General features: G+C 39.8%; 1 protein-coding gene across 1 annotated transcript in view; it reads left to right on the top strand.

Moving 5' to 3' along the window:
* HBS1L (HBS1 like translational GTPase) overlaps positions 1-27,915 on the top strand; it is a 62,235-nt gene that overhangs the window by 23,581 nt on the left and 10,739 nt on the right. Inside the window, exons 5-12 of the mRNA XM_074163412.1 lie at positions 13,372-13,480; positions 18,701-18,957; positions 19,533-19,698; positions 21,830-21,947; positions 24,650-24,796; positions 25,507-25,581; positions 26,425-26,542; positions 26,731-26,799. Coding sequence (XP_074019513.1) covers positions 13,372-13,480; positions 18,701-18,957; positions 19,533-19,698; positions 21,830-21,947; positions 24,650-24,796; positions 25,507-25,581; positions 26,425-26,542; positions 26,731-26,799 — 1,059 coding nt within the window. The remainder of the gene's footprint in view (positions 1-13,371; positions 13,481-18,700; positions 18,958-19,532; positions 19,699-21,829; positions 21,948-24,649; positions 24,797-25,506; positions 25,582-26,424; positions 26,543-26,730; positions 26,800-27,915) is intronic.

The following is a 27,915-nucleotide window of genomic DNA, read 5'->3' as shown; positions in this document are numbered from 1 at the left end:
TGAGCTATGCTTCTTTGTAAAACCCCGTAAAATGTCACATCTCCTACTGGGTCCTCCAACTTTTAATACAGCTCTTTTGTAATCAGGGGCTTATAAGCTGCTGGGTCTGGAAGTTCTGTCTATTTTGGGCTCGTCAGCTATCAGAGGTACCTTTTGTGTCATTCCATCACCTGTATTATTAGTTTACATGAGCAGATGTCTTTTTTTTTTTTTCTTTAAAAAATTTATTTACAATAGTTAGCTACTTAAGTAAAGGAATCCATGTCCCCAGCTGCAAATAGAATCATAGAATGGTTTGGGTTGGAAGGGACCTTAAAGATCACCCAGTTCCAACCCCCTGCCATGGGCAGGGACACCTCCCACCAGACCAGGTTGCTCAAAGCCCCATCCAGCCTGGCCTTGAACACCTCCAGGGATGGGGCAGCCACAGCTTCTCTGGACAACCTGTTCCAGTGTCTCACCACCCTCACAGGAAAGAATTTCTTCCTAAGATCTCATCTAAATCTCCCCTTTTTCAGTTTAAAACCATTACCCCTCGTCCTATGGCTCCACTCTCCCTGATCAAGAGTCCCTCCCCATCTCCTGTAGCCCCTTTAGTTGCTGGAAGGGGCTCTAAGGTCTCCCTGGAGCCTTCTCTTTTCCAACTCTCTCACAACCCCAGCTCTCTCATCCTGTCTTCATAGCAGAGGTGCTCCAGCCCTCTGAGCATCTTCGTGGCCTCCCGTTCCATTTTGCTCTGAAAAAAAGTCCCATTGTCTTGGGGACACAGGGGGAGACACCATTTTACCACATTGCCTTAAAACAGTGAGAACACCTATTATGTGCAACATGCTAGTTCCTATTTCACTGCTTATTCTTCTTCCTTCGGATTATTAATTTTTTTTTTTCCATCCAGAGTAAAAGGCGTTGGTTATTCACTGAGCTGGAGGCCTTGCAGAGAACACAGTCGTTTCTGCAGAGCGGGCACACTTGTCTAATATTAGTCTTGTGTTTTGCTGGTTTCATCTTCATCGGAGCCTGCCTTCCAGCATCATTATTTCCATTCTGGTGAATACAGAGAGCTTTTCCCTTCTCAGTTTCCTCAATTTATTAAAATCGCTCATGGTCCAGAAAACACCAGCACTGAACGTTGTTCTGTGACAATGCGGAAAATGACTGTGGCTACTTTCTTTGGTCAAAATAATATTTTTTAATGACTTTTATTTTGAGATTTGTAATGGCACAATAGTTTTCAGGGTTTTCTTGTCGGCAACAACTTTTTTGTTTGTGTTCTTGTATCTAATCGTAGCTTTCAATATAGAGAGTTGCCGTACTCTTTGGCACGTGGGTTTTTTATAAGAGCATTTATGGTTCATGTAGAACAAGTTCTGTAACTCTATTCATCTTTGTACCTTAGTATCTGTCTTAATGGAAGCAGAGCAATGCCCTTGAAGCAGTTCTTGTTGAGTTCAAGGCTCCGCCATGGTTCTGGACTGTAGAATTTAACTAGGGTTTAAGTGTTTGTACTAAAAATGCGAGATGGGTCTGCTTTGAGTTCCATATGTGAACAAATAGCGGACAACCCCCACCGAGATGGTTGTTTTTCAGCTGAGGCTTGCGCCCAAAGTGGATTAGTAGTCTATAGGGACATAATTTTTAATTGGAAGATTGTAGCTTGCCGAAGTGCAAAAAAAAACCAAAGCCAAACCCATCCCTGGAGGTGTTCAAGACCAGGCTGGATGGGGCTTTGAGCAACCTGGTCTAGTGGGAGGTGTCCCTGCCCATGGCAGGGGGGTTGGAACTGGATGATCTTTAAAGTCCCTTCCAACTCTAACCATTCTATAATTCTATGTTTTAATAGTTTCTGTTGGTTATAGTAAGGACTTTGTACCCAGTTTAACCATATCCCAGAGAAGTGACCTAACTAGTAGAACTCCATCCCTATTGAGTAGGGGGTGGTAGACATGGCGAGCACGATCAAGAAGTCGGTTTTGTCACGATGCAAAGTAAAAACCCTTGAAATATGAACTGTTCCACAGAAAGCGCTTCCATCTTTTCAGTCCCTTTCCTGTGGGCAATCCTGTACCACCGTTCCTACCATCTTTACTTGTCATGAAATTCTAATGCATACTGTCATTTCCTTTTATCTTCATTATAGTTTTCAAAATTGGAGTCTTTGGCTGACTTTTTGTAAAATATGTAAGTAGAGTATGTCTGTCTTTTGTCTTTTTAAGGAAAAAAAGCACAAACTGAATGGGGACATCTCTGGGGATTTGCTATTGCCATAACCTTGCACACAGAAATGCAAAAGTCACTGTCACTCAGTGAGTCTGTCTCCCTTGTACTCATGAACAATTCCTATTTTTTGTTACTAAATGCATTTGTGTTTCAATTTACAGTCAGGAGAGTGTGTGTATTCATAGTGTTTTCAATAATTGCTGTACCGCTGGACCTTGATTTCTTTTTTTTCTTTTAAACTGCACTCAAATCTGCTGTACATTTTTGATTCTTTGAAATCATGTCCTTACATAAGTCCCTAAACTGTTGTTTTTTCAATTAGCTGATAAATTCTTGATACCTAATATTAGGTTATTCTTTGGATCCTCTGAAGCCACAAATCTTTCCACTCAGAAATGCGCCCCGTGCTGTGACATTGCAATCTGTGCTGCCGTCCCTGGGATCATGGGGGGGGCATCAAGTAAATGTATTTTTCTTATACAGGGCTAACTTTGTAGAGAAATAAAAAAGTGAACGCATGGACAAGTAGAAAGTTGCAAATTTGACTGACTTGGAAGAAAAAAAAGGATTAATTCTCCCACTGGTATGTCAGCCCTCTGGCTCAGTCAGCATCTAGTGTGGTTGTAACGTCCCCAGCAGAGTGGGAGAGTTGAGAATTCAGAGAACCTAAATTAAATTAAATAAGGTTTTAGCTAATCTTACCTTGAATTTCTCGTGATACTAAAAGTTTGCACAAATACAGTTTTCCAGAACTTGTAAATGCTAAAAATACTTGCAGCTTCGACATGCTTAATTGGGCAGGACTAGTAAAGGTATTTTTCCTTCTGCAACTTTAAAAAGCCCCCTCATGGAGTTTCTGGAGAAAGTTTGCAGAGCGGTTGTGGCAGATTTGAACAGACGTAAAATGATTTTACTTCTTTTTACAAACTGTCAACCCACCGGTCTGTTTTTCTCGTTCTTCTTATATTTAGACATCTGTTTCATACTGGAGTAATTTTGGTGCATAAAGAGATGTGGTGGATGAGGAAAGCTTTCTCCTGTAAAATGCTTGCGCTCCTGCAGTACGGTCCAAAGGGACGTACTCGGGTAGATAACGTCGGTGTGTAAAAGGCGTGATGTTGGTTCAGAATTACCTGGATGATGTGCAGGGAAATAGCACCATCCTCTGGCATTACGATACCGGTTAAGAATTAAACCCGAAATTGCAGCCTGTTATTTTGGGAAATTCAATATAATTGTAATAGAATGTACATATTGTACTTTCAGTTTTACATACTCATTTTGGGCCGAGGTTTTAACAGAAATTCTGGTAATTTGCATGGACGCTGTGTATTCTGTTCAATTCAGTGAGTGGCTAAAGGGGGTATCTTTTTAGGGTTATCCTGCCCGTTGTGCTGACTCTGCTCTTTACGTTACCATTTATGGTAGGAAGTCGCACTTCAGAAATACCAGACCAAGCTTTTTCTAAATCTCAGTGAAAGACAATTCACAGTCATTTAAGAAAAATTCGTTGAATTAGAAGACACCACCAACGACTTACGGTTGTGTATGTGTGGGGGAGTAAAGGTGCTGTTACAGAACAACTGCAAATGTCTAATAAATTATTTTTACAAGCAGATCGTGGCTTCAGTTACGGATTGAGAAGGGACATCGTTGGCATTGCTAGAGAGTGCAAAGCAATACACCTCCCCCCCAGATAAGGTTTCGGTAGTTACAGGATGAGTTGTACTGAGTTACGATGCTGTGAAGGACTGGATTTTAGTCCATTTAACTCTTAACTCGCTGGGCATGAGAAATACCACGGGGACGTTCTTTTCAAAAACTCGACGGATGAGAAAGTCGCTGTTTTGATTGTTGTGAATCCCTATTGGACCTTTGCGATTTTACGTATCAGAGACATCAAAAGGAGGCAGCTGGGGTTTGTGTAATCTCTAGAAGAAAACAGACAGCCCCCCCCCGAGTCCGCCCTTCTGTACGGCAGGTCTCCGTTCTTTCACACGGGAGGTGCTGGCTTAGTGAAACTGGAAATCTGGAGTTTTACTCCAGCGACAATACCTTTCTTTCCCTTAATATATTAACTGTGAATGTAAACCAGACCAATTATCCATGTTTCAGGAAAGACCATACTGATGGTCTACGTATAGAGCTGAACTATACCTTCTTTTGTTGACCAGTGTTGCTTAAACGTAACTTTTTAGAGATAGATGCTGATTGGAATGTCGTATTAAGCATCCGGGTATTGAGACATACAAGCGTAGTTTGCTAAAACACTGAATGCTCACAGCTGTAACAGAGGTCAGTAAAAAGTTTTATATAAAAAAATACGTATTTTGCCATTCCCTGAGACTTTAGGATTCTGTGGGACATCAGATTCATTTAATTCTAAATTAAGTGAACACCATTCAATGGAATGATTGCAATAAAGAGTGAGAGAGAAAAAATAACCCGTTTTTTATTATAGCTATTTTATATAGGCTATAATACCTATTAAAAGGTGACATTAATTTTGTGCTGTTTTAAGTATTTGAATACGTGTAATTTGACTAAGTTCTGATGGCCAGGAAAGTTCCATGGGAAGGTGTTTGTTTCGGGTAAGAAGAGCCAGAGAAGGCAGCAGTAGGTGATTGCTGTATTCTGTATCGTCTGCCTTCAGTCAGGGAGGAAGTGTTGATGGCGAGAGAAACGGCGAAACTCCAGAAATTTTGGCTGAGTTCCAGGTGGGAAAGAAAACGTGTTATTGCCTTGTTACAACACGTTCCACCCCATCCACTTCAACCTGATCCAGTGTCAGCGGATCTGTGGCCTTCTCACACTCTAATTTATTTAGTCATGTTCAGATTTTTTTGTTAAATTCCCGATTGTGCCCTAAACACAACATTTCCTCCTGTCATTCCGAATCTTTCATTGCAGTAGCATTTTTCCACTTGATCATTCCAAACCCCTTATCTGGCCATTGCAGGTTTTCCTACCTGTTTTCCAGTCATTGGCCATGATGATTTTCCACGTTCACTTTGTTCCACCCATAGTTCGTGTTCATTTTCAGTTCTGATCCTCTTCTGCTACCTTTGTTCATGTTTAGCTCTGCATGTAACTTGTCACTGAGTACGTGGCCTCTTACTTTCTCCCATTCCTTACCCACAGTTTTTCCCCAAGTTAGGTTGTTAACTAATATTGTCGATTTTTTCATGGCCGCTGTAGTTCTCATTTCATCTTCTCTGCTTTATTGATTTTCGTTCTCGTGGTCCTTGTCTGTCCTTGATAATCTGCTTGCCAGTGCTCACTATACTGTTACTTGTCTTTCTTGCCCCTAAGGTTTTTTTTTTTTATTTTTTATGATTATCCGAGGTGGATTGACGCCTCCAGTTTACTGATGTGGGAGGAAACTACGGTGACCACAGGAGAGGTGGGATTTGCTTTCAGGTGACACAACCGAGTCCAGCCTGGTCAAAACCAGCCACAGCAGCTCCATATTGAGTGGCGATGAAGTATTTTGGGATTTACTTGTTAAAACTTAAGCCATAAGAGCATGTGCAAACTGTTTGCTAAGGTCAAATTGAGTGGATTTTCAGAAGGTGAAAAGATCACGTGAAGGATTTAATTTGTGCAGGTAATATTTTCTCCAGGTGCCATTTTTGAAAATAAATCATTCTGTCTGATCTTTTCTCTTCCAGTTTCCCTGTTCTCCCTGTCTGGAAGGAAAAAGAAAAAAAAAAAACATGTCAGCCCCAGGCAGGTACCTCGCTTGGAACAAATTAATTTGGGGACTGAAAAGTTCAATTTGCTGAAAGTTGAAAGTAAAAAAAGTTTGAAGGTAAAGCCTGAGCAATGAGGAGTGCCAGGTGATGCTGCCAGCCCTTCTCACTGTGCCGGCTGCGCATCCAGTTGTTCCAGCTGCATCTGGTAAAGCGTACTGGTTCTGGAACTTCAGTCCTGGGGTAGCGAGTTGTTGTGCTCTTGGTGTGTTGTGGGCCACAGAGAGCTAGCCCGTGTTGGAGACGCTCAGGAATATCCTGCGGTGTCCTTCCTCCCCTCTGCTGTACCAAACCTTCAAAACAAAACAAAAAATTCTTGTAGTCAGGTGCGAGTAGACCTTCTTCTTTTCAGCATTTTTCAGTGAAAATGCCTACTCCCAGTTTCATGAAAAAAAAAGTCATATTCACCACCTGAAACTTTGCAGAGAAGGTAATAGTTATAACAACAAGACGAAGCTACCTGGAAAACCCCTGACTGTGGTTTCTATTAGGAAATAACCTTTCTTTTAAAAAGAAAAATTCAGTGTTCTTGTTTGGAGAATTGTTTTCATTAATGTCTTTAGACTGGCTGTGCCTCGGCGCTGCTGCTATGGGTGTTCGGTAGCATCCATTTGTATGGTGTGGTTCATAGCAATGTAATGTCATGTGTTTTCCTAAAAGTGAGTACTTTGAACTGGTATAATTTAAATACTAAAGCAATATTTTGTTTAGAAATCATTTCACATCTTCATTAGAGGTAGGTGGTGTTTCTCTGCTATCAGATGTTCTCCTTTGAGGGCTGCTGGTGGTTGCAGGATCATAGAAGAGTGGGGGAGACTCTTCTAAATCATTTAATTTTCTTTTCCCAGTTGTTCCATATTGCTTTATACATTTGCATAAGAAAAGATTTCTGTACGTTGAACTTAATTCTCACCCGTGCAGCACACTTTGTAACTGATCTGTTACATCCAAAGAAATTAAAATGATGGGCTGTAGGGATGAGTGCATGGCAAATTATATGCAGGCTCAATATTTTAAAGGTTAGTGAACTTTTGTGTAAATTTAGGAAATCTGGGATGTTCTAAGTTCAGTAGCTGTGTTATGTACTGGCAGGACATGACTGAGAATCCTGGACTTCTGATACTATCCCCAGCACTGTGGTGTGTTGATAATGGTAATACTCTGTACTGCTGCCACTGGAAATCCAGTGTGCTCTGGCTAGAAACTCACGAGGTTTATGGCACAAATAGAAGCGTGGAAACAGTTTGAATTTTGTTAGCTGGGATATGTTACAGTCAAAATTTTGAAATAGCTGATTACAATGATGGATGGGTGTATTAGATGTTCAAATAAACCCACATACACGTGGGCAAACAGGTGATACATGCTTTTAGCATGAAATTGTATGTAATCAGGCTGGCATCTCTGCATCTGGTTGTCTCTTGTAGTCTGTATTTGGAATATTTTCACAATTGTAGGGCCTTAAATTTAGTTTTAAATCCTAGCACAGCGTATAGGAAGGGAATTATTATTTTGATGGAGGCCTCAGTTATTAAATCTGCTTTGCAGACAGACCTGTGTCTTGTCTGTGCTTCTGTTGTTACTAATACACTCAACAGTTGCACTGCCAGTACCGTATGCAAAAATATATATTTTTTTTTAATAGTAAGTCATGAAGCATACTTGGAACAAGCTCATGACATGGTGCACAAAACCAGTGCACTGTCTTTTTTTTTTTGCTTTTTTGCAGTTGGTGGCTGTTGCTGTATAATTAGCAGACAAAGGTGTAAGTGGCTTCCTTGTGGTTATATAGAAAGTCTAGCAGAGTAAGGGATGCAAACCGTGTCTTTTAGATCAGAAGGCATGGTGTTAGATGCATATTTTTCCATGGCAGTGCTGGTTTACACAGCTCTAGAAGGACTTGCTTAAGTAAATTAATTCTTTCTATTAAGTGTCAATAGCTTTTAGGCTTCCCAGCCCCATTCAAACTTGAATTAGTCTGCAGCCTTCTTTAAGGGCTCGTACCAGAAGAATCAATGTAAACCAAGTAACAATTTCAAAAACATGCAAATGATTTAAAGCTTTCAAGAAAAAGAAACTGCAATCTGGCTACAGTTAATTAGCACATAATTCCCTTGGAGGTGAATTCCTTTGCCAGTGCTGATACACCGCTAGTAGTTGCTTTGTGTGTAGACATGGATTTATAGAATCATAGAATGGTTTGGGTCGGAAGGGACCTTAAAGATCATCCAGTTCCAACCCCCCTGCCATGGGCAGGGACACCTCCCACCAGACCAGGTTGCTCAAAGCCCCATCCAGCCTGGCCTTGAACCCCTCCAGGGATGGGGCAGCCACAGCTTCTCTGGGCAACCTGTTCCAGTGTCTCACCACTCTCACAGGAAAGAATTTCTTCCTAAGATCTCATCTAAATCTCCCCTCTTTCAATTTAAAACCATTACCCCTCATCCTATGGCTCTACTCCCCGATCAAGAGTCCCTCCCCATCTCTCCTGTAGCCCTTTTAGGGACTGGAAGGGGCTCTGAGGTCTCCCCGGAGCCTTCTCTCTCTCAGCCTGTCTTCATAGTAGAGGTGCTCCAGCCCTCTGATCGTCTTCGTGGCCTCCTCTGGACACATTCCAACAGGTCCATGTCCTTCCTGTGCTGAGGGCTCCAGAGCTGGATGCAGTACTCCAGGTGGAGTCTCACCAGAGGAGAGTAGAGGGACAGAATCACCCGCCTCGACCTGCTGGTCCTATTTATTTAAATGGGGCTGCTACCTGAAAAAGCACAGACTGAAGAGATGCCTAACGTAGGACATCCTTCCTTTCTTGTTTTTCAAGCTGAATTCAGGCACATTGAAAATTCTGGTTCATCTTATCAGGAGCAGAGCTCTCTGTGCTATGGTGTGGTTGAGCTTAAAGTTTCAGTGCCTTTATACGATTTGATGAGGGCAAGACAAACTGGGAGGAGAAGCCTCTGTGTAAGAATCGAAACTGGTGGCATTTTGTTTCTGTTGTTGAAAAGGTATGGCCATTTGAATGAAGTTAATGTCTATTTAAATAGGTATTTCTCCAAATAACGCCAATATCCCTGCTTCACTGGGTATCAACCTGTCTTTCTTGAGATGGTGGTTGTTTAACAGACTCCTGTTGTTTTTCTGTGCCTCTGAACTGCCTGGGAACAGAGACAGTCAACTCTTCCAAGTACTGAAAAATAACTTCCATACCTCCAACAGAGTTAGAGAAAAGACCCATTTTTATCTTCCTGTTACTTTCAATGTAAGTATATAAACGAACAAAAACTGCAAAAGAACTTCTCACGTCTGTCACGTATGATAAAGAATCCAAAATAATCTTTTGATTTGTGTGTTTAAATCTTTCACAGGTACCATTTTTACAAAGGAAATCCAAAATCTAGGGAGTTGCTTCCAGTAAAGGAAGGTGGTTGACTATATCTGTACACATTTGCTATCCCAGCTTGAACACCCAGAGAGACCGTTTTCATTTTTAAAGACTGTCCCTATGTTTGACTTGCTTCCTGCATATACACGTGCCTGTGTCCTGTTTATCAGTCTGCAAACACTTTCTTGGGCCATCAGATTTTGGGGTTGTACTTTTAATAATTTTGGAGCTACAGCAGGTGTCATTAGCAATGCTTTTTGACTAAATCAAAAGGCTTTTCAGTCAGAAGATCAACTGCCAGCCACGGGAAAGGTAAAAGCAAAGAGGAAGAATAATGAAGGAAAGAGAGCTTTGGTTGTCATGCTGTCACACGCTGCCACAGTTGTACTGGAGTAACGTCAGTGCAGGTCGGTCTGTCCCCTTTGGTATTAGGCTCATCCTAATTTAATACTGGGACACGGTGCATCAGTGCATGCTTTGTTTTGTGATAGTGTTTGACTCGTAGCTACAGTCTGGGTACCCTGGTGTCAGCGCAGTCTAAATACCAAAGGTCTGGCTGAAAACTACTTTGCTTAAAATTGGCTAGAAGTTTTTGGTTTTTAAACATGCTGATTTGTGAGAACTATCATGCTGACAAGCCTTTACATTTTTATAATTTATGAATGTATACTTTCTGTTTTTGTTCTTTTAATTTTCCTAGTGTTAAGTTAGTGAATTGCCAGAATTTTTATGGAGCGTCCTCTTCAGGAAAATCTCTTGCTCTACAATCTGACACCTTTGGCCAATGGACGCATTGACTTGCGTGTTATCCACTCCTACTTTTGCTTTTTGCAAAGCCAGACTAAGCAAAACGTAGCGAGGGGGTATTGGGGTATTTCTTTAGGAGTTTGAAAGGTGTATCTGTCTTTGTTTTTATTTTATGCGTACTCTTGATTTAGGAAACATTGTCGTTGAATTGCTTAGGTATGTGATTAAGAATGTGCAGATGGCAGTAAGCATGAAGAACTTCACGAAGCCTTTCGTGGCAAAAACTTCTATATCCTATATATCCTTCCCTTCAGAGGTTAATTTTCCTCCCAGCTGCTCTTGTCCTAATCAGATTTGGATCACTGCTCCTACGCTTTTCCAGGTCTGTAGTGCCCTTCAGTTCCCATAGGGTACTCCGCTTGTTGATTAAGAAGTGTTTTAAGAATTGTATCAGCGTTGGGCATTGACTTCCTTTTAGTTCCAAGGGGCAGTTTAAGGATTTGCATACGATCTGTTAAGTGCTGAATAGCTTTTGCTTTGCCTGCTAAAGCAGATAAGAATTTATCATGTAGTTTTCTCCAGTGCCCTATAGATTAGATAGTAAAGTATACTCCTTTCCCGGCCTTGTGTCCTTTGTAATGAAGCCCATAATTATTAATCTTTAATGGTACCTGCAGCGCACAAAAGACAGATTTGTTCCTTACCTCAAATGCGCTGCTTGATTTTTATTATACTTGGTTATAAAAACATTGAGGTCAGAAAATGATACTTGATGCTTCTGTGAGTAGTGTTACTAAGCTTTCTTGCCTTGCCTTTGCATCTCTTTGAGTGCCACCATTCCAAGATTATCTTCTACGGTTTGGTTTGTCTTCAGTGATCCTGGTCTGCTTCCTCGCTCCATCTATACTGAAGTATTAGTGCTGTATAAACAAAATATACACCCAAACTGTCAATGCTGTGGATGGACAATTACTTTACTTTCTCTTGCTCTTTGTAATTTTATTTTTATATCTTCTTTAAACTTTTAGTATTTCCTAATCTCCAGTTTTAAATTCCTGTGTTCTCTGTGTCAAATACTTGATTCGTTGGATGTATTTTGTCTCCTTGTACATTTAATTTTGGATAAGTGCCAAACACCCCAACACTATTAGTACGGAGTGAAGCCTAATTTCTAAATTGATTGGAGAAAATGTATTTTGTAAAACCTTTGACTTCTGATTTGGGATCGTATGTAGCAAATACTGCTAATAGGTTGCAAGTTATTTTCAAGTCACATGATACGAGTGGTTGTCTTGGTTTCTTTAATTAAGCTCATTTCAATTTAATTGTGTTTTTTGTAATTATTAGTTCCTAGCAGCCAGATTTCAAACATGGTGTTTTCTGATATTTAACTGTAATTCAGCTTTCAAATGACAGGTGAAGCATTCGTGCTTAGCTGGCAGCTGGGAGCGATGGCTGCTTGAGAATTGTTAGAATTGAAGTGGAAAAAAACATATCGAGTTTGCAACAAGAGTAATGCAATTTTTACTATAACTTAAGTGACTAATTATTAAAAAAATGCTGTATGTGATCTATGTAGGAGTTTGAAGATGAAAGAAAATCTTAACTTGTAGTCCTTGTCCAACGATCTGAGAATTTTATATTCTGAATCTTTACTATTTGTTTGTCAGTTCCATGATTTGTGAATGTTACAAACCATGATTTCTGCTGTTCCCTTTATTTCTCTTTCTGTGTTTCATGATTTACAGTGTACTTGGGACCCAACTGTTAATAATACATATACAGACTACTTCTTCCAGAGGTTTCCAGGCGGCATATAAATAAAATGAGTATTGACAGATAAGACAGATGAGGGAGATGAAGACCAAGTCATCGGTTAAATAAGAATGGCTCAATCTATAGTGTGATAGCTTAGAAAAAATTGCGCACAAGCTTTTTTGGAATGCTGTGGCATTCTGTTTCCTTAACTGAAATCTGCAGCAGCCTTGATCACGACTTATACATATATATATAAAATTATTCTGTGTAGCCATTGTACTTTAGAATGCAATAAAGAGTTAACCTAAATGAGTAGGACCAAATGGCTCCAACAGTTCATCTTACACTAGTAATCTAATATACTTTAAAGGTTTAGTGATGGTTTTTTATCAGAGTTAGGTTGATGGTTGGACTAGATGATCTTAAAGGTCCCTTCCAACCCAGACAATTCTAGGATTAACTTGTGATTCAGAATAAGTATTCACTTGACTGACTCTCCGAATTGGTCTATTACTGGAGGAGTAGCGGCATTTTTCTAGTTTTCAGATGTGTCTGTAGGTGAAGATTGCTTAAAATTTGCAGCTTAATTCTGAATTTGGGTTATTATTTTGCTTTCCTGTGTGAATAACAACCCTCAGAACACAAGCTACAGCCGCCCTCGCTCACACTGTAGAGCTGGAAGTCTTTTTTCTTGAAGAGAGAAGGGGTGCTAACATGTTAAAGAGGGAATTCTTGAAAGAAAAGAGCTAGTTTACTTCTTTTATTTAAACTCCCCCTCCCCAGAGTAAATAATTATTTTTTTTTTGCACCTTGGCCAGAAACTAATAGCACTGTATTGCCATTAGGTATGAAACTGTAGTTTCACAAAATTAAGAATGAACCTTACTGTAATTGTGTTTTCATTCAAGTTATGGTAAAAATTGATACCCTTAAAGTAATTAAGTTACTCAGTTCTGGTAATTATTTCTAAATAACCTTTATATTAGCTAATTTTTGGATATCGCTTGGCTTCTTTGCCATAATTCAGCACGAATTCGTAATTCAGAACTCTGGTTTCAGGGAAGACTTGGTAGCCCACGCATAGCTTGTGCTGCTGCTAGAAGTACCTGAGGTAGACATATGTTTTTTACCTTACAGTAGACCTTGAGGGTCAACAATGTTAAGGCAAAATGAAAACTCTAACTAAGAATTAACCTAATTAGCTAGAGAGCAGCTGCAAAGCATTTTTTCGTCCTTGTACTGCACAAAATGCTTCTGGCATCTGCGAGTAAAGCTCTTGAATGGTATAGGTGTCATGAATGCTTGGAGATACAGGTGAGATTTTCACAATAAATATAGCCGTTTATAGATTATTTTGAATAAATATGTAATAAATGCACATAAGATGATGAATTCTCACACCAGTTTCACAGAGTGGTATCTTTGGATTGAAGAGAACTAATGTAACTTGTTAAGCTTTATATATATCACCTGTTAGTCACAACCTTAAGTTCCAACTTACTTTTTGTCTGTTACTAGGAAAAACAAGGGATTGCCAGTCAGCCAGAATGGAATCTGAAATTGTGCCAAAAGTTACCAAAATGACAGTGTCTGGAAAGAAACAGTCTATGGGATTTGAAGTTCCATGGTAAGCCAAGCCCTCGTACATCAAGGTACATCAGAAGCTCCTCTCTCAGACTGATGCACCTGTAGCGAGTTCTCTTCTTCTTCTTTTTTTTTTTTTTCTATTTTTTTACAGCAGTTTTTAGTGTCACTCTCCAGAACTAACCATCTCAGCTTCTTGTTTGACTCAGAATTACTTTCAGAAGATGGTACCTCACGTTTTGAGTTTAACAAATCCTTTCACTATGAATAGTGCAGAGAGATATCAGCTAGTCAGATTATTTAAACATCCGCTTCATAGAATACTGAACTTTCTTGGGGTTCGTTTATTTTAAATTTAGTTCTCTAAGTGGAATTATGAAATCAATAAATCTTAACTGTAATTGCTTGTTCTTCAAAGGAAGTAATACATTTAAGAATAATTTGAAAACAATCACTTAGAGCTAAACTTTGCCTTCCTCTGTAGCTTTTATTAACTTTAACAGGTGTCCAGGGTACAACTGTTGTAGAGAAGAAAGCAGTCCTCCTAATGCTTAGGGTGGTTAAGCAGTAGTTCTAATTTTATCCTGATTTGGAACTGTTGGGGGGGATGTCTCATGAGAGCATGAAAACAGACATCTGGATCAGAGTCTACCTACAGCAGTAGTAGTAGCCAGCATTGAACACTTAAAGAAATATATAAGGACAGGGCACCTGTGACACTGGGAAGAGTGTCCACAAAATGTCATTACATGTAGCATTCTGTGACTCCCCACATTTTTTTTTTTCTTAGGCTGTTTCTATTAAGAAATGTTAATGGATTTTTTTTACTTGGATGGGAAGGGACTCTTGATCAGGGAGTGGAGTGATAGGGCGAGGGGTAACAGTTTTAAACTGAAAGGGGGTAGATTTAGATGAGATCTTAGGAAGAAATTCTTTCCTGTGAGGGTGGTGAGACACTGGAACAGGTTGCCCAGAGAAGCTGTGTCTGCCCCATCCCTGGAGGTGTTCAAGGCCAGGCTGGATGGGGCTTTGAGCAACCTGGTCTGGTGGGAGGTGTCCCTGCCCATGGCAGGGGGTTGGAACTGGATGATCTTTAAGGTCCCTTCCAACCCAAACCCATTCTATGATTCTGTGACTTGGTCTCTGAGAAAAGGTGGTTGTCTCTAACATGGTTCTCAGCCACTCTGCTTCTCTTCAGGGACCCTGAAATAGTTTGTATCATGCTTGCTTCCAGTTTACTGACATACTATTTTTCATGATAGAGGAGATTAAGCCTTCTGGACCCGTGTGGTAATCCCTTCAGGTAAATCCTCAATATTGCGAAGATGCTTTTCAATTCACCTCACTTATTTAGGGCTACTGCTGAAATACTAATTTAGAACAAGCCTCTTTTGCTGTAGAAATTAATGCACATTGGCCATTTAGCTTTAAGTGGGAGGAACAGGTAAGAAGTGCAGTGATTTGTAAATGAGCATGAGATTTGGTGTACAGCCAATAAATAAACCTTTGTTGCTGGATATTCTTAGTGGGATTGTCTACAGAAAATGGAGTTAGATCACTTCTAACAAACTTTTTCTAATGCTTTAGCAAAAACTATTCACCAGGCTTTTTCTTCCCGTTAAGTCATGACGGAAGCCAAAAGAAGTTGTGAGCAAAAAGGGGTGATTATTTTAACCAACCTCACCAATATTGCATAATTAATAATTTTGAAAGGGGAAATAAATGTAGACGTTCCTGTAATGACTGTAAGTACTCCGAAAGAGTCGGTTGTATAAAAATAATTCACTAAGCGTCCAGACTAGAAGATTGAAAATAATATTTAAGAGCTAAATTATGCAGAGTTAGTCTTCAGTAGATAAGCTTTCAGGTTCTTCTTTGAATGCATGGTAGTGTGAACCTTTCAACAGTTACGTGAGATTGAGTGTCTTCTAACACGTCTGTCTTGACAAGTTTTGCTTGATCTGGTGGTTCAACATAACTCAGACCAAGTTGGAAGTTTGCTACCGAAGATGCTTGATAATGGAGTTGACTTGTTTATACCCTCAACTATGCACTAGCGACATAGGAGGCACTAGTCTGCTATCCTATGTGCTCCGTCTTCTGACAGAAAGTTTCAATTCAATAATTTTGAAAAATCTCAGTGGAAAAGGCTTACTGAAAAGCGTTTTCAGTGTCATTCATTCTTTCATTGACTGTTAGAGGTGAAGCTCCTTAGCATCCACGGCAGGGGGGTTGGAACTCGATGATCTTTAAGGTTCCTTCCAACCCAGACCGTTCTATGATTCTCTGATTTTTCTGAGCTGTTACCAAGCTTTGAGTAAACTACTCATCTGGTTGCCATGAGGAATAACCAACTGCGTCAGGGTCTTATTCCTGCATCTCTCTTTGTGTACTTCCATGAGACTGGAATTGTCAACTTCATCTGCCCATCTACCTGTTCAGGTACCCAGCAATAAACTCGCTCTCTCTTCCCCTGACACTGCTCAGCAAAAAGCTGAATTATCTTCTCAGAGATACTCTGTAAGTAGATCACACACTCTGTCCGTTCTGATGTTTCTCCTCTGAAATGGCAAGTCTTGGTTTATCATGGCACAGGTTGTTTTCAGGTTTTCAAAACGTGGTAGCATCTGAAACCTGTAAAATTCTAAATGGAGCATGACTGTTCAAATATGCATCCTTGAAAAAGTAGCAAGGTCTAATGTTTTGATGGCTGGAGTCATGTTTTAGTCGTTCTTTCGCTTCTATCTAGCACTTTTCCTTTGCAGCACCCAAACCAAAAACTATTTGGCAGCCCTAAGCAGTGGTAGTCACAATAAAAGCTACTTAGAGTTGAGAGAGTAGTTATTTTATCTGGCAATAACTGTGATTCTTTCAGGTGCTGTAATTAGCTTAAATTCTACCACTCGGCATCCATCCTGTTTTTTGGAATCCTTACTGACATAGGCTTTGGCCTGCAAGAAGATCTGAGCACCTGGGTTGAGAAAAAGACTCATTACCTAGCTAAACAAAATAGAACTTAAAAGCTTACAAATAACCTGTCTTTCAAATGCTTTTTTGTCTTTTAATAGGCTTGATGTGACAGTCTTTGAAAATATTCTGGAAAGCTTTCCAAAAACATGAGAATTATGTTTTGGGGTCACATTACTTGCAGCTTCATCTAAGTATCTTCCTTTTAAAATTTTTTTCGTTTTTGAAAATTTTATTTTGGAAGAAATGCAGTTGTTGGAGAGAAGACCTTTGCCAACTGTAAAGTCTGCTTTGATGTGGCTTCTTATACAAATACTTCTCTCCAGAACTTCAAATATTAGGATGTCAAGGAAGAAAACTTGTTATCAATGTAAAATACCATATTTGCATTACAGTGTGACCTTTGCATGGTGGCACTAGTGATAGAACTTCAGTGTGAAAGTGCTAGATGTGATGCTGACACTGAAATGGAGTTCATCTGAAAAAAAGGGAAAAAGAGAGTCTTAATCCTGATAAAAAATGTCTAATGCACATTAAGTGTAAATATATGAGGCTCTCAATACATGGTTCAGCAAAAATTATCTGTTGTACTTTATATCTTTCAGATGATTGAAACATGTTATTAAATTATGTAGAAAGCTTTGTCACCACAATTCTCTGCATAATTGCCTTCTATCAACTTGATTGTTTTCAGTCAATTTTTCTGAAGTAAAATGTCCCTGAAGAGACATTGGAGACAATAATTGTTGTGGCACTCCAATGCAGATTTTCTGCTTGAACTTAATGTACTGTTTAAGGAATTTTGAAAAAATAAAGCTTTCTGTTCAGCCTTATAGAAACACACTTATATTTTCCAGTAAAAGAAAGCACAAATAACTGTAGTGACTGTTTTTCTGTGGAATAGTTCATGTGCAATCACCTTTCTCCGTAGCTACATCTAAAGCAATGATGACCTACTGATTTTGGGAATTTAGGGAATCGAGTGTATCATCTTATAGAGGGTACTCAGCTTGTCAAGATAAGGTGTTATATACTGGAGCTTGTCTAAGGCTACACTTGGTGATACAGTACAGTTGGATTCCTAGTGTCAAATCCAAAATGTCACGATTGTGTGACCTAAGGCAGTAGTTTGATATAAACTTGTCCTTCTTCAAGTGGTTTAGAGTATTTTGATAGGGTAAATTCTTGTGAATAGGCTTTATACAGAATTGTATACTCATTATGCAGGAGCGCGGGTACCGTCTGTGCCCCTGCAAGCAACATGGCTGGTGTAAACGAAGTTCTTCGCTAATTTTCTTAGCTAATTTGAGAAATGTGCTTGTGTATCCAGCCTTGATGCAAGACCCTGGCCTCGGGTCGTGGCAAGAGAAAAAGTTGGCTTTGGACCTTATGAAAACGGCGTCAAAATCCGTGTCTGCTGCAATACTGATTACGTGGGTGGGCTCTGAAACTGAGAGGGAAAAGGGAGACCTATAAAATGTCCCACGTTGCTTAGTGCTATAATGAGAGGCTAATTTTGCATTCAGTCTGAACGTTTTCTAGGTTTAATTTTTTAGACTGTAACTCTTGAACTGCCTCGTTTGTAGACTAATGTGCTTGGCCTGTATCGTTTCCCAAGATATACGTGATGGAAAGGGACTAATACAGTGCCAATACTCCTAGGCAGACAGAAAATGAGAAGTAATGTCAATTAAAAGCAGGGATGTCACGATGTGGGATTCTGAAGTACCAAAATGAGTAGTTTTGTTTATAGAAGGTGAAAAGAGGAAAACTGGGAAGTTAATGGCGGTACATAAACAGAAAGCGGAGAGTGAAAAATTCGCACTGGATGTGGAGCCACTTGAGTGTCTGCTCTTTATGCTGTATTGCTGTTCTCACGGTAGGACATCGCTACGTTGAGCTGCAATACTCATAGCACACGCGGAAGCTGTTTTAGGATTGATGCTTCAAAGTTGACTTGGGCTCTTAATTCAGATCTCTCTCGTCGTTCTGCACAACTGCTCTTTCCCTCCCAGTTGAAAAAAGCGGCTGTGGGAAGCTTTCGATTATCTGTGCCGTGTGTTTTACAAGATTATTTCTTATCTTGCTTTTGTACGCAGTGCTTTTCAGACAAGGTGTTCAGAGCTGGTATCTGTGCAGTTTGTATCCAGCTGCTTATCGTTTCCACCTTAATGGGCTCATCACATACTCTTTGTCTGGGGCTTACGTGATAGTGAAGGGAAGACTCAAGTGCTCTCCTATGTTTCTACGGCTTTTTCCTCATCTACATTCCTTGTCTTTTCTTTATTTCCCCTAGCGTGATTGCTGAAGAAAACGGCCATGCTAACACACCTCAGAAAGGACTGTTGACCGAAGATGCCAGCGTAGCTTCTGGGGGACCTGAGGCAGTCTCAAAATCTGCTCTTCCATCCCAAGCAGTGCAGGTTTCAGAAGAGCAGAATACGGTGCCTACCCCAGTAAAAAAGTCAAGCAAGACAAAACCACAAATAGATGTGAAGGCAGAGCTGGAGAAGAGACAAGGAGGAAAGCAACTGCTTAATTTGGTGGTAATAGGTAATACTGTTAGATTACATTTTTGACAAAGGTAGAGATTAAGAAATGTGGTGGTAGAATCTGGATGTGATACAGAAGCAAAACCGGCCTTTCTCCAGGGAAGGGGAATTTCATACTGTTGTCAGTCGCATCTGCTTGACCAGTCGCATCTTGATGTAGATTAGACACTAGAAAGAGATTCTCCCCTGTGAGGGTGGTGAGGCACTGGAACAGGTTGCCCAGAGAAGCTGTGTCTGCCCCATCCCTGGAGGTGTTCAAGGCCAGGCTGGATGGGGCTTTGAGCAACCTGGTCTGGTGGGAGGTGTCCCTGCCCATGGCAGGGGGTTGGAACTGGATGATCTGGTTGAACTGGATGATCTTTAAGGTCCCTCCCAACCAAAACCATTCTTTGATTCTGTGATTCAGATGCCCTTGGCTAGGACAGACCCGAAACGAGTCTCTGAACTACAGGGTTGTGAAATTCTATGGATTGCATAAACATTATTAGTGCATGTGATTTTCATGTATTTTAGTATATTTCTTCTTGGACTATATTTAAAATGCCTAAATTATATAATATTTATTTCCCTCCATAGGACATGTTGATGCAGGTAAAAGTACTTTAATGGGTCATCTCCTCTACCTTTTGGGAAATGTGAACAAAAGAACTATGCACAAATACGAACAGGAATCTAAGAAGGCTGGCAAAGCTTCGTTTGCCTATGCGTGGGTCTTGGATGAAACTGGTGAAGAAAGAGAAAGGTAGAGATATCTTTTAATGGGAATTACCTTTTTTTCCTGAAAGAACAGTATTTGTTAGGAGATATCAATCTACTAGTAATGCTTTGGTAGAAATACTCTAAATCTTTAACGATATTTATTCAATACTTATTAGCAAATATTTTTCTTTATCTATATGAGTACATGTTATCAAAAGAAAAAAAGTGTGGCCGGTAGGTTGAGGGAGGTCATTCTCCCCCTCTACTCTGCACTGGTGAGGCCACAACTGGAATACTGTGTCCAGTTCTGGGCTCCCCAGTTCAAGAGAGACAGGGAACTACTGGAGAGAGTCCAACGTAGAGCAACTAAGATGATTAAGGGATTGGAGCATCTTCCTTATGGGGAAAGGCTCAAAGAGCTGGGACCCTTTAGCTTGGAGAAGAGAAAGCTGAGGGGAGACCTTATCTATGTTTACAATTACCTAAAGGGTGGGTTGAAGAATGATGGAGCTGGACTCTTTTCAGTGGTTCCCAGTGACAGGACGAGCGATAGCGGGCACATGAGGAGAAACTTCTTTCCTTTGAGGGTGCCAGAGCCCTGGAACAGGCTGCCCAGGGAGTCCCCTTCTATGGAGATCTTCAAGACCCGCCTGGATGCAGTCCTGAGTGATGTGCTCTGGGCAACCCTGCTTTGGCAGGGGAGCTGGACTGGATGATCTCTAGAGGTCCCTTCCAACTCTGACAATTCCCTGATTCTGTGATTCCGTGAAATAATACCTTCATTTGGTTGTAAGAAATTTGAATGAGAAGTTGAGTATTTCTTCACATATTTCCGTGCTGTGGAGTGCAGAGTAGGACTGCACTGTAGGACATACAATGCGGAATGCTTGTAGTAGCTGAGTTAGTTCATTTAAAGCTGCATTAATGGTTTATTGCTGCCAAATTTCTCTCAGTTTGGTTATCATTGTATTGGAAAGTTCTAGGTTATATTTTTCTATGAAAGAGTGTCAGAATCATAAATTGAGCACTGAAATGTCGGTTCATCACATGTGACTTACATTATACATACATATATTGAATATAAAATCTATAAAATAATTACGTTAATAAATTATATTTATATTCATTATAAACTGCCTTTATTATCTTGAAATACAAAATTTAAAATTAAATTTTATCATATTGGAAAAGCATGTAATGGGGAAGCAGTGAAGCTAATTTAGAAAAAGAATCTGTAAGAGCTTTTAAGAACACTTATATGGGAAGCTAAAGACATGATATTCTGTATTCACAAAATAATAAAAAAAAGGCATTTTCTTCTGTGTTTTTATTTTTACAATCACATACAAACACGTGAGTGCGGGGTGTGCGTTGAGGAGGTGCAGGTACAGGGAAGGGGGGGGAACAATCCTGAAGCGACCAAACATAAATTTTAAAAGTAGCTTTACATCAGTTAGGGCTGATGATGCTGCAGTGGTAGTGTTGTCATGAATATATAGTCTGAATATATAGCTTAAGGGTGTAGAAGAGGAAAAGAGATGGGAGAGGGGTCTTTTAAACCTGGTAGACATAGCTGGGTGCAAAACAGACAAACTTTGAAGATCAATTCCTTTCTCAGATCTGTAATAGAATGATTAAACACCATATTAAGTATGTTATTTTATTAATACAAGCTACCTTTGGTAGGTTGTAATTAACATGTGAAACTGGAAATAGAGACAAATATTTATTGCTTGCAAAGAGTAAAATGTTAACAGAAAGTAAAGTGTGTGGAATAATTGTCATGAACCTTAAAAGTGATGTCCCTTGGTCTGGGATTTTTTTAGGATCCAACAGTTGTGCATTTAGGTACCAGACTTCTCTTCATAAGATAAATTGTAATTATTAAGGGAAGAGTTTTCTGAATTGTTATTTTTGATTGATTCTGTTTTCTCTTTACTTTTGAGTTTCGTACTTTTAAAGAAAAACTTTCTGGAGCCATCTGTAAATGCTCAGGGGTTTGAGAGGATTATTTTATTGGGGTTTTTTTGCCATTGGAAGTAGCATATTTCAAGTATCTGTCCTAGTGTGTGAAGTTTTCTCCACATGATTCTGTTTTTAATAGCTTACTTTATATCTCCATGAAGCTTTCAGAGCAGTTCTAATGATGGTGTTGTGTGTATGCTTTGTTTAAGGGGGGTGACAATGGATGTGGGGATGACCAAATTCGAGACAAAGACTAAAGTAATTACCCTGATGGATGCTCCAGGCCATAAAGACTTCATTCCAAATATGATCACAGGAGCTGCACAGGTAGAGATGGTCTAAAACTCTTTTTCCAACAGCATTATTATTTATAATTGAAATTGATTTTCTTCTGCTTTTAAAATCTAAGATGAAATGGAAGCATTGATGGTGCTAAGATATCTGTGAGGTTTTCATGAGTTTTCTAAACTTAAAAAAGAATGTGTTTGTTTAACGGCAGTTGCTTTTCTTTTTTTGGGACGTTAACTCTTTGGAGGAGAGTTTTATTAGGGAAGTAATTTGAATACCGAGTTGCAGTTTGATAAAATCAGAGTTGAGCTTTGAAAGCTATTCAAATGTGGCGTATGTCTACCCAACAAGAAGTTCTGTGAAAGTGGTCTTGTAGGTAAAGTTTTTAAGTGGTTTTGAGCTGAAAGAAAAAAAGGTTTGGAGGGGTCAAACAAAAGGCATTCTTCTGTTTAACAGTGTATTTTATATGAGATGAGAAAACATAACATAGATAATGAAGTTTATGCAGAATGTGTATGAGTCCTCAATGGGACATTGGCAGAGACAATGTGTCACTTGCTTTAGGAACAGTGGGTGAAGTCAACAGTATTTGGCGCTGCCCATCAAATTCAGTGTGGCACTTAGCATTCTCGTAGAGGTTAGTTGTTTAATTTATGGAAATAATAAATCAGAGGAGGGAAGAATAACATGTGGTTAAGTGACATAAAACGTGTGAAATTTTTTCCACTTAAAGGCACATAGCAGAATTGATTCTCCAAAGTAGAGATGTAATCAAACATGATTTTTTTTTCCGAAGCTAAGCTGCTGTGTAGAGGTTCTTGCTTTGTATATGTCATTACAGTCTGAAATGTGGGTTTTATCTTAAGGTATCAGTAAGGATGGGTACTGTTAGTATGATTGTATAGGTAGAGAACTATACTGTAAGAAGACTGGTTTGCCCCAGATTCTGCTTTAGCTCTGAAGCAGAGCCTGGGTTAAGGATTCAGACCTTGTGACCCAATGGTCAGGCTGCAGAAGAGTCAGAAGTTTGCAAAGTATGGTGTGGAGCTTGTATACTCATCTGTGTTGTGGAGCATGTGTTATAGGTAGTTCAGGAGTTTTAAAATTTGAAATGGACCTTTAGTTTCAGAACAGCAGAAGATGTTGACTCAGCCACGCCATTTTCTTTATGACTTTAAATTAAATTGTTTTGCCTTTTGGGGGAAAAGTTACAGAGGCAGAAGCGTTAAGAGAAGACTTGCAGATCCACCAGCAGTTGTATCAGTTCAGCAGAAGATGGGGCTGGCCAATTAAGACTTGGTATCTCTGGGTTCCCTCAGCTCTCAGGATGATGGGGCTTTGTCTTGAAGCATCTCGGGATGAAACAGGCTTTATTCTGAAGCCTGTCAAGGAATGACTGAAACTTGGCAAGTTTCTGTTGCCTTCTAGAGTAGGCTCAGCGCTGAAGCAATGGGCGGAAGAAAGCAAACATGGAAATGGCTCTGATGCCTTTTTATTGTGGAGAATTCTGTTAGGGGGTGAATCCCCATCTGCTGTTATGCAAAATGCAAAGCAGCCTTATCAGGGCCAGGATCTGGTCTTTGATACATATGGTTAATTCATGTAAGTCCCGAGGTACGGGTTTTATAATTTAGAAAATAGAGGAGGTCCTTTTTTTTTTTATTTTTTTGGAGGGAGAAATTCACCGCGGTACACCTCTGAGGCTGAGAGCTATGGGGAAATTCATCCCTCGTCCTTTTCCCATTCTCACACTCGCACTGTCTCTGTATGAGCTGTGGGGACTTCACGCCCAGGAGAAGGTGAGGGGAATTCAGAGCCAGGACAATGTGCTGTCTCTGATCCTTCTCCTGCCGTCCTCAAGCATCAGCATGTAAGGAAAGGGAGAAAGTACAGGGGTTTTTTTTCTTTCTCTTTCCATGATGTCCATCCATCTCATCAGTGCCGTGAAATTGTCTTACTCCTGCCTCTTGACAGCAGCACCTTTATTGTTCATGTCCATTGGTATGTGATGATGGTCTAAGTGGCTGTTACTTGCCAAAGCAGGAAAAACAGAAGAAATATCAGTAGCATTTAAGGCTAACAGCAAAATCTGTGTTTTTTTCCCTGTGCTCACATGCTGACCTTTGTGCAGTGCTGTAGACTGTGAGATACCTATTTGCTCTTAATGCTCTGGCAGAGAGTTTGCCCTGATGATAAAATAGGCTTCTTCATCCTTTCCACCTTGTGATTGTGGCATCCTCCAGAGTGTTAAGCAGACTGTGCAGCAACTAGATCCAACATGCAGTCGATGGGTTGTCCCAGCTGTATATTGCTGTGATTTATCTGTGATTTTTGCAGTTTCTCGCTATGAAGGTGTCCAGACTGAGACAGGGAGAACTGGACATCGTGCTCATGCCCATTCTTGAGCTTCTGGAGCGCAGGCCACTTTTGTTTAGTTGAGGTCTGTGCAGCACATCCATAGTGGGTAGTTTGAAGAGGGCAGGTTCCCAAAACCAAGAGTTGGCTTGTGTTTAACAGAAACTGGTGGTTTATGACATGAGATGACATAATGCTGTAATACCTCACTGAAGTGGGCATGACACAGATAGGACTGAGAAGTTTCAATTACATTTGAAGCACATCAGGATTCCTCTTGTCTAAAGTACACTTTGTGTGACAGGTTGCTGATTGGCATATTTACCCAGATTATTTCCACCTCTTAACCACTTTTAATTGGTTGTTTTGGTTTTTTCTTAATCTAGGCTGATGTGGCTATTTTGGTTGTGGACGCCAGCAGAGGAGAGTTTGAAGCAGGGTTTGAGACGGGTGGACAGACTCGAGAACATGGATTATTAGTACGCTCTCTTGGAGTGACACAGCTTGCTGTTGCAGTCAATAAAATGGACCAGGTACAGCCTCCCTTTTATTTTTTCATTTAATTGAAGGGCTTCCGTCTAGGGTTGTGGACCCTAAGTTTGAGGATCAACGTTGTGAAGCTAACAATAAAATATTGTTTCTTTCTTTGATTCTCAGCTCTGTCTCTTGTGTTTGGACTTCACGATACTTTTATTTTTTATTTTTTTTTAATGAGTGTGTTTTCAAACCACACAGAAAGATAGTTTTGGTGCTAAAATGAGTAGGGGTCCCTCTTGAAACTTTTACTCGTGAAAAATCTCACATAATCAGTTAACCCAGTGGCATCTGTGAGGGCATGTTGGTGGTCATTCAGGTCAAGACCGCAAGAGCTTTATTTAGATCTGTAAGATGTGTTAAATATTACTAGTTGTGTTTTAGGTTATTACTGTGTTGTATATATTCTTGTTGAATCTGAATTTTATGTAAAATGAAAATAAATAAACAAAGATGCTGTTCAAGGACAAATCAAACTAAAGGAGCTTGCAAGTTAAATGGTGTGTTGTTTGCTATCAGTAGTTGTTAGAGCGTATCCTCTTACATATTTAACTATGAATCCACCTGGATATCTCATATTTATGAATTCAGTGGGTACTGTGTGTGAAGAACACCTACTGGTACTACAGAGTTGATGACATGCAGCTGTATGTTCGAGTCATGGCTAAAAATCTGCAATTTTATTATCATAATCTGTTTTCTATTTTAGGTCAATTGGCAACAGGAAAGATTTCAGGAAATTACGAGTAAGCTCGGCCAGTTTCTTAAACAAGCTGGCTTTAAGGTAATGTGAATTTCTGAGGCCTTTATTGCTTTGTTCAGGCATTTGGGTAGGATGGGCTTTTCTTACAGTCAGGTTATTTTGTCTCACTTTCCTGCTGCTACTGCGTGCACACAGTATAGCAGATTCCTTTTCTTACCGGTAGGATGAAGCCCTGGATAAGGTTAGTGAATTCTTCGATGCTCTTGCTGTCATCGTCTTTCTTTAGGTCTGTTGAACCTTTGGGACACTCATCTCGTTTGTAGTTTCTTGGGATTGTTGTCTACAAGCAGAACAGACCAAGGATCGTCTGTCTTAATGTTCAGGGTTATGAGAATGACAGTAGAGAGTTTTATACCAGAGCAGGTGTCAATGTGGGTTATGAACTCATAAGAACACTCTCCATTTGCCGTTCTTGACTGTTTTTCTCACGTTTCCTTGCTTCTGACTCCTATCCCTTTGGACAGGCCGTGGCCTTCCTGAAATCCCTATGCATAAACCACCAATTCAAGCCAAAGTTTTGGCTGTCAGATATGGATTTGGAGTTTGTTACAGAATCACAGAATTGTAGGGGTTGGAAGGGACCTTTGGAGATCATCTAGGCCAACCCCCAAACTCAAACTAGAACTCAGTTTCTAGTTATTAGTGTCGCTATCATTATGTTTAAGTATCTCCAACTCTGTCAGGCAAGAGGTAAACAAAAAGGAAATGGATCCACTGAGTAATCTTGCCTTCTCCGGGGGAAATACGAATATGCCAACTTCTTTTATAGCTTAGATGTGTAATATTGAAAAAATGCACCGCTTGCTTCTGCTAGAAGATCCTGTTGTTAATGGATGCTTCACTTCTGTTTGTTTTCTTAATTAGGAATCCGATGTGGCTTATATCCCAACGAGTGGCCTTGGTGGTGAAAATCTGGTCACAAGGGGTCAGTCAAGTGACCTCACACAGTGGTATAAAGGAAAGTGTTTGTTAGACCAAATTGGTGAGTGCAATTTTCCTCATTTAAAAACAAATATATCTTAGTCCTGCGTATGTCAAAACCTGTATTTTGAGGGAAACGTGGGACAAAGTCTTTGGAATGCAGTACGGTCAATTTATCCCTAAGTGCAAAGTTGTTGAGATGGTTACTGAATGCAGAAATTCTAAAAGGTCTTATCAATTTATTTGCAGATTCCTTCAAGCCACCACAGAGATCAGTGGATAAACCGTTTAGGTTGTGTGTTGCTGATGTTTTTAAAGGTTGGTGGTTTTTATAATATTTTTGCCATCATTTCATCGATAGTTAACAGAAGCATTGAAAAATGATCTAAAAATAATACTTCAAGTAGGAGCTTTAGGTTTATCAATAGTCTTGAACAGGAATAGCAGATTTTCAAGCACGATTCTTTGTTGAATTTTAGATAGTACCACTGAGGAGAAACACACTGGAAAGAAATTGAGGAAGAAAATCTGCATGACCAGCTAATTAGCTATGTAGTGAGTTGATGGTTCTGTGGGACAGAATTTGGGAATTTTTTTCTCCCAAACTGGTTCTTGTTGCTTAAATGAATGTTTCTCAAACTTTTTACAGGGTGACTTACAACTTTTTTACCTTCCACTCCTAGATTTTTAAAAAGTTTGACTTACTCCTTTTACATTCGTTGTTTTAGCTGTAAATAATGATAAATTAATTCATTTTCATATAAAAATTTGGGGAGTGAGGTGGAAAAAAAGGGTGGTGGTGGTGAGACTATTATAACCAGCCAAGGATTTAATGAAAGGCAGGTAGTTATTCCCTAGCACTAAAAGAGATATGGACAACCAAGTAACTATAACCAGTTCGTATTCCCATTGTCTGGAGAAAATAGATTGCCTTGAGCCCTTACAGATTTCATGATAAACTTGATTATTTTTTTTTTCAGTCAAATGTATTTACATTTAAGGGTAATTTAAAAGAAATAAGGTTTGTAATACTCATCCCATTTGAAACATTCCATAGGTCCCTTGAGAAATGTTGCAAACTAAATAGCAGCATGGTTTGAAATGTAAATATTTGTAATAAAATATTATTATTGAAATTCATATTGTAAAAGAAATATTACTTTATATGCAGGGTCTTTATAGGGGAAGTACAAATAAACAAAATCAAAATACTGATTGTAATTGGAAAAATGAGTTTTGTGCAATTTTCATTTTTGAGAAAAGACTAGATGCTGTACACAGAATCATAGAATGGTTAGAGTTGGAAGGGACCTTAAAGATCACCGAGTTCCAACCCCCTGCCATGGGCAGGGACACCTCCCACCAGACCAGGTTGCTCAAAGCCCCATCCAGCCTGGCCTTGAACCCCTCCAGGGATGGGGCAGCCACAGCTTC

This window comes from Numenius arquata, chromosome 2 (genome assembly GCF_964106895.1).
Source record: "Numenius arquata chromosome 2, bNumArq3.hap1.1, whole genome shotgun sequence".
In the NCBI taxonomy this organism is placed as follows: Eukaryota; Metazoa; Chordata; class Aves; order Charadriiformes; family Scolopacidae; genus Numenius; species Numenius arquata.
The sequence above is the reverse complement of the archived record's forward strand: the minus strand, read 5'-3'. Positions and strand labels throughout refer to the sequence as shown.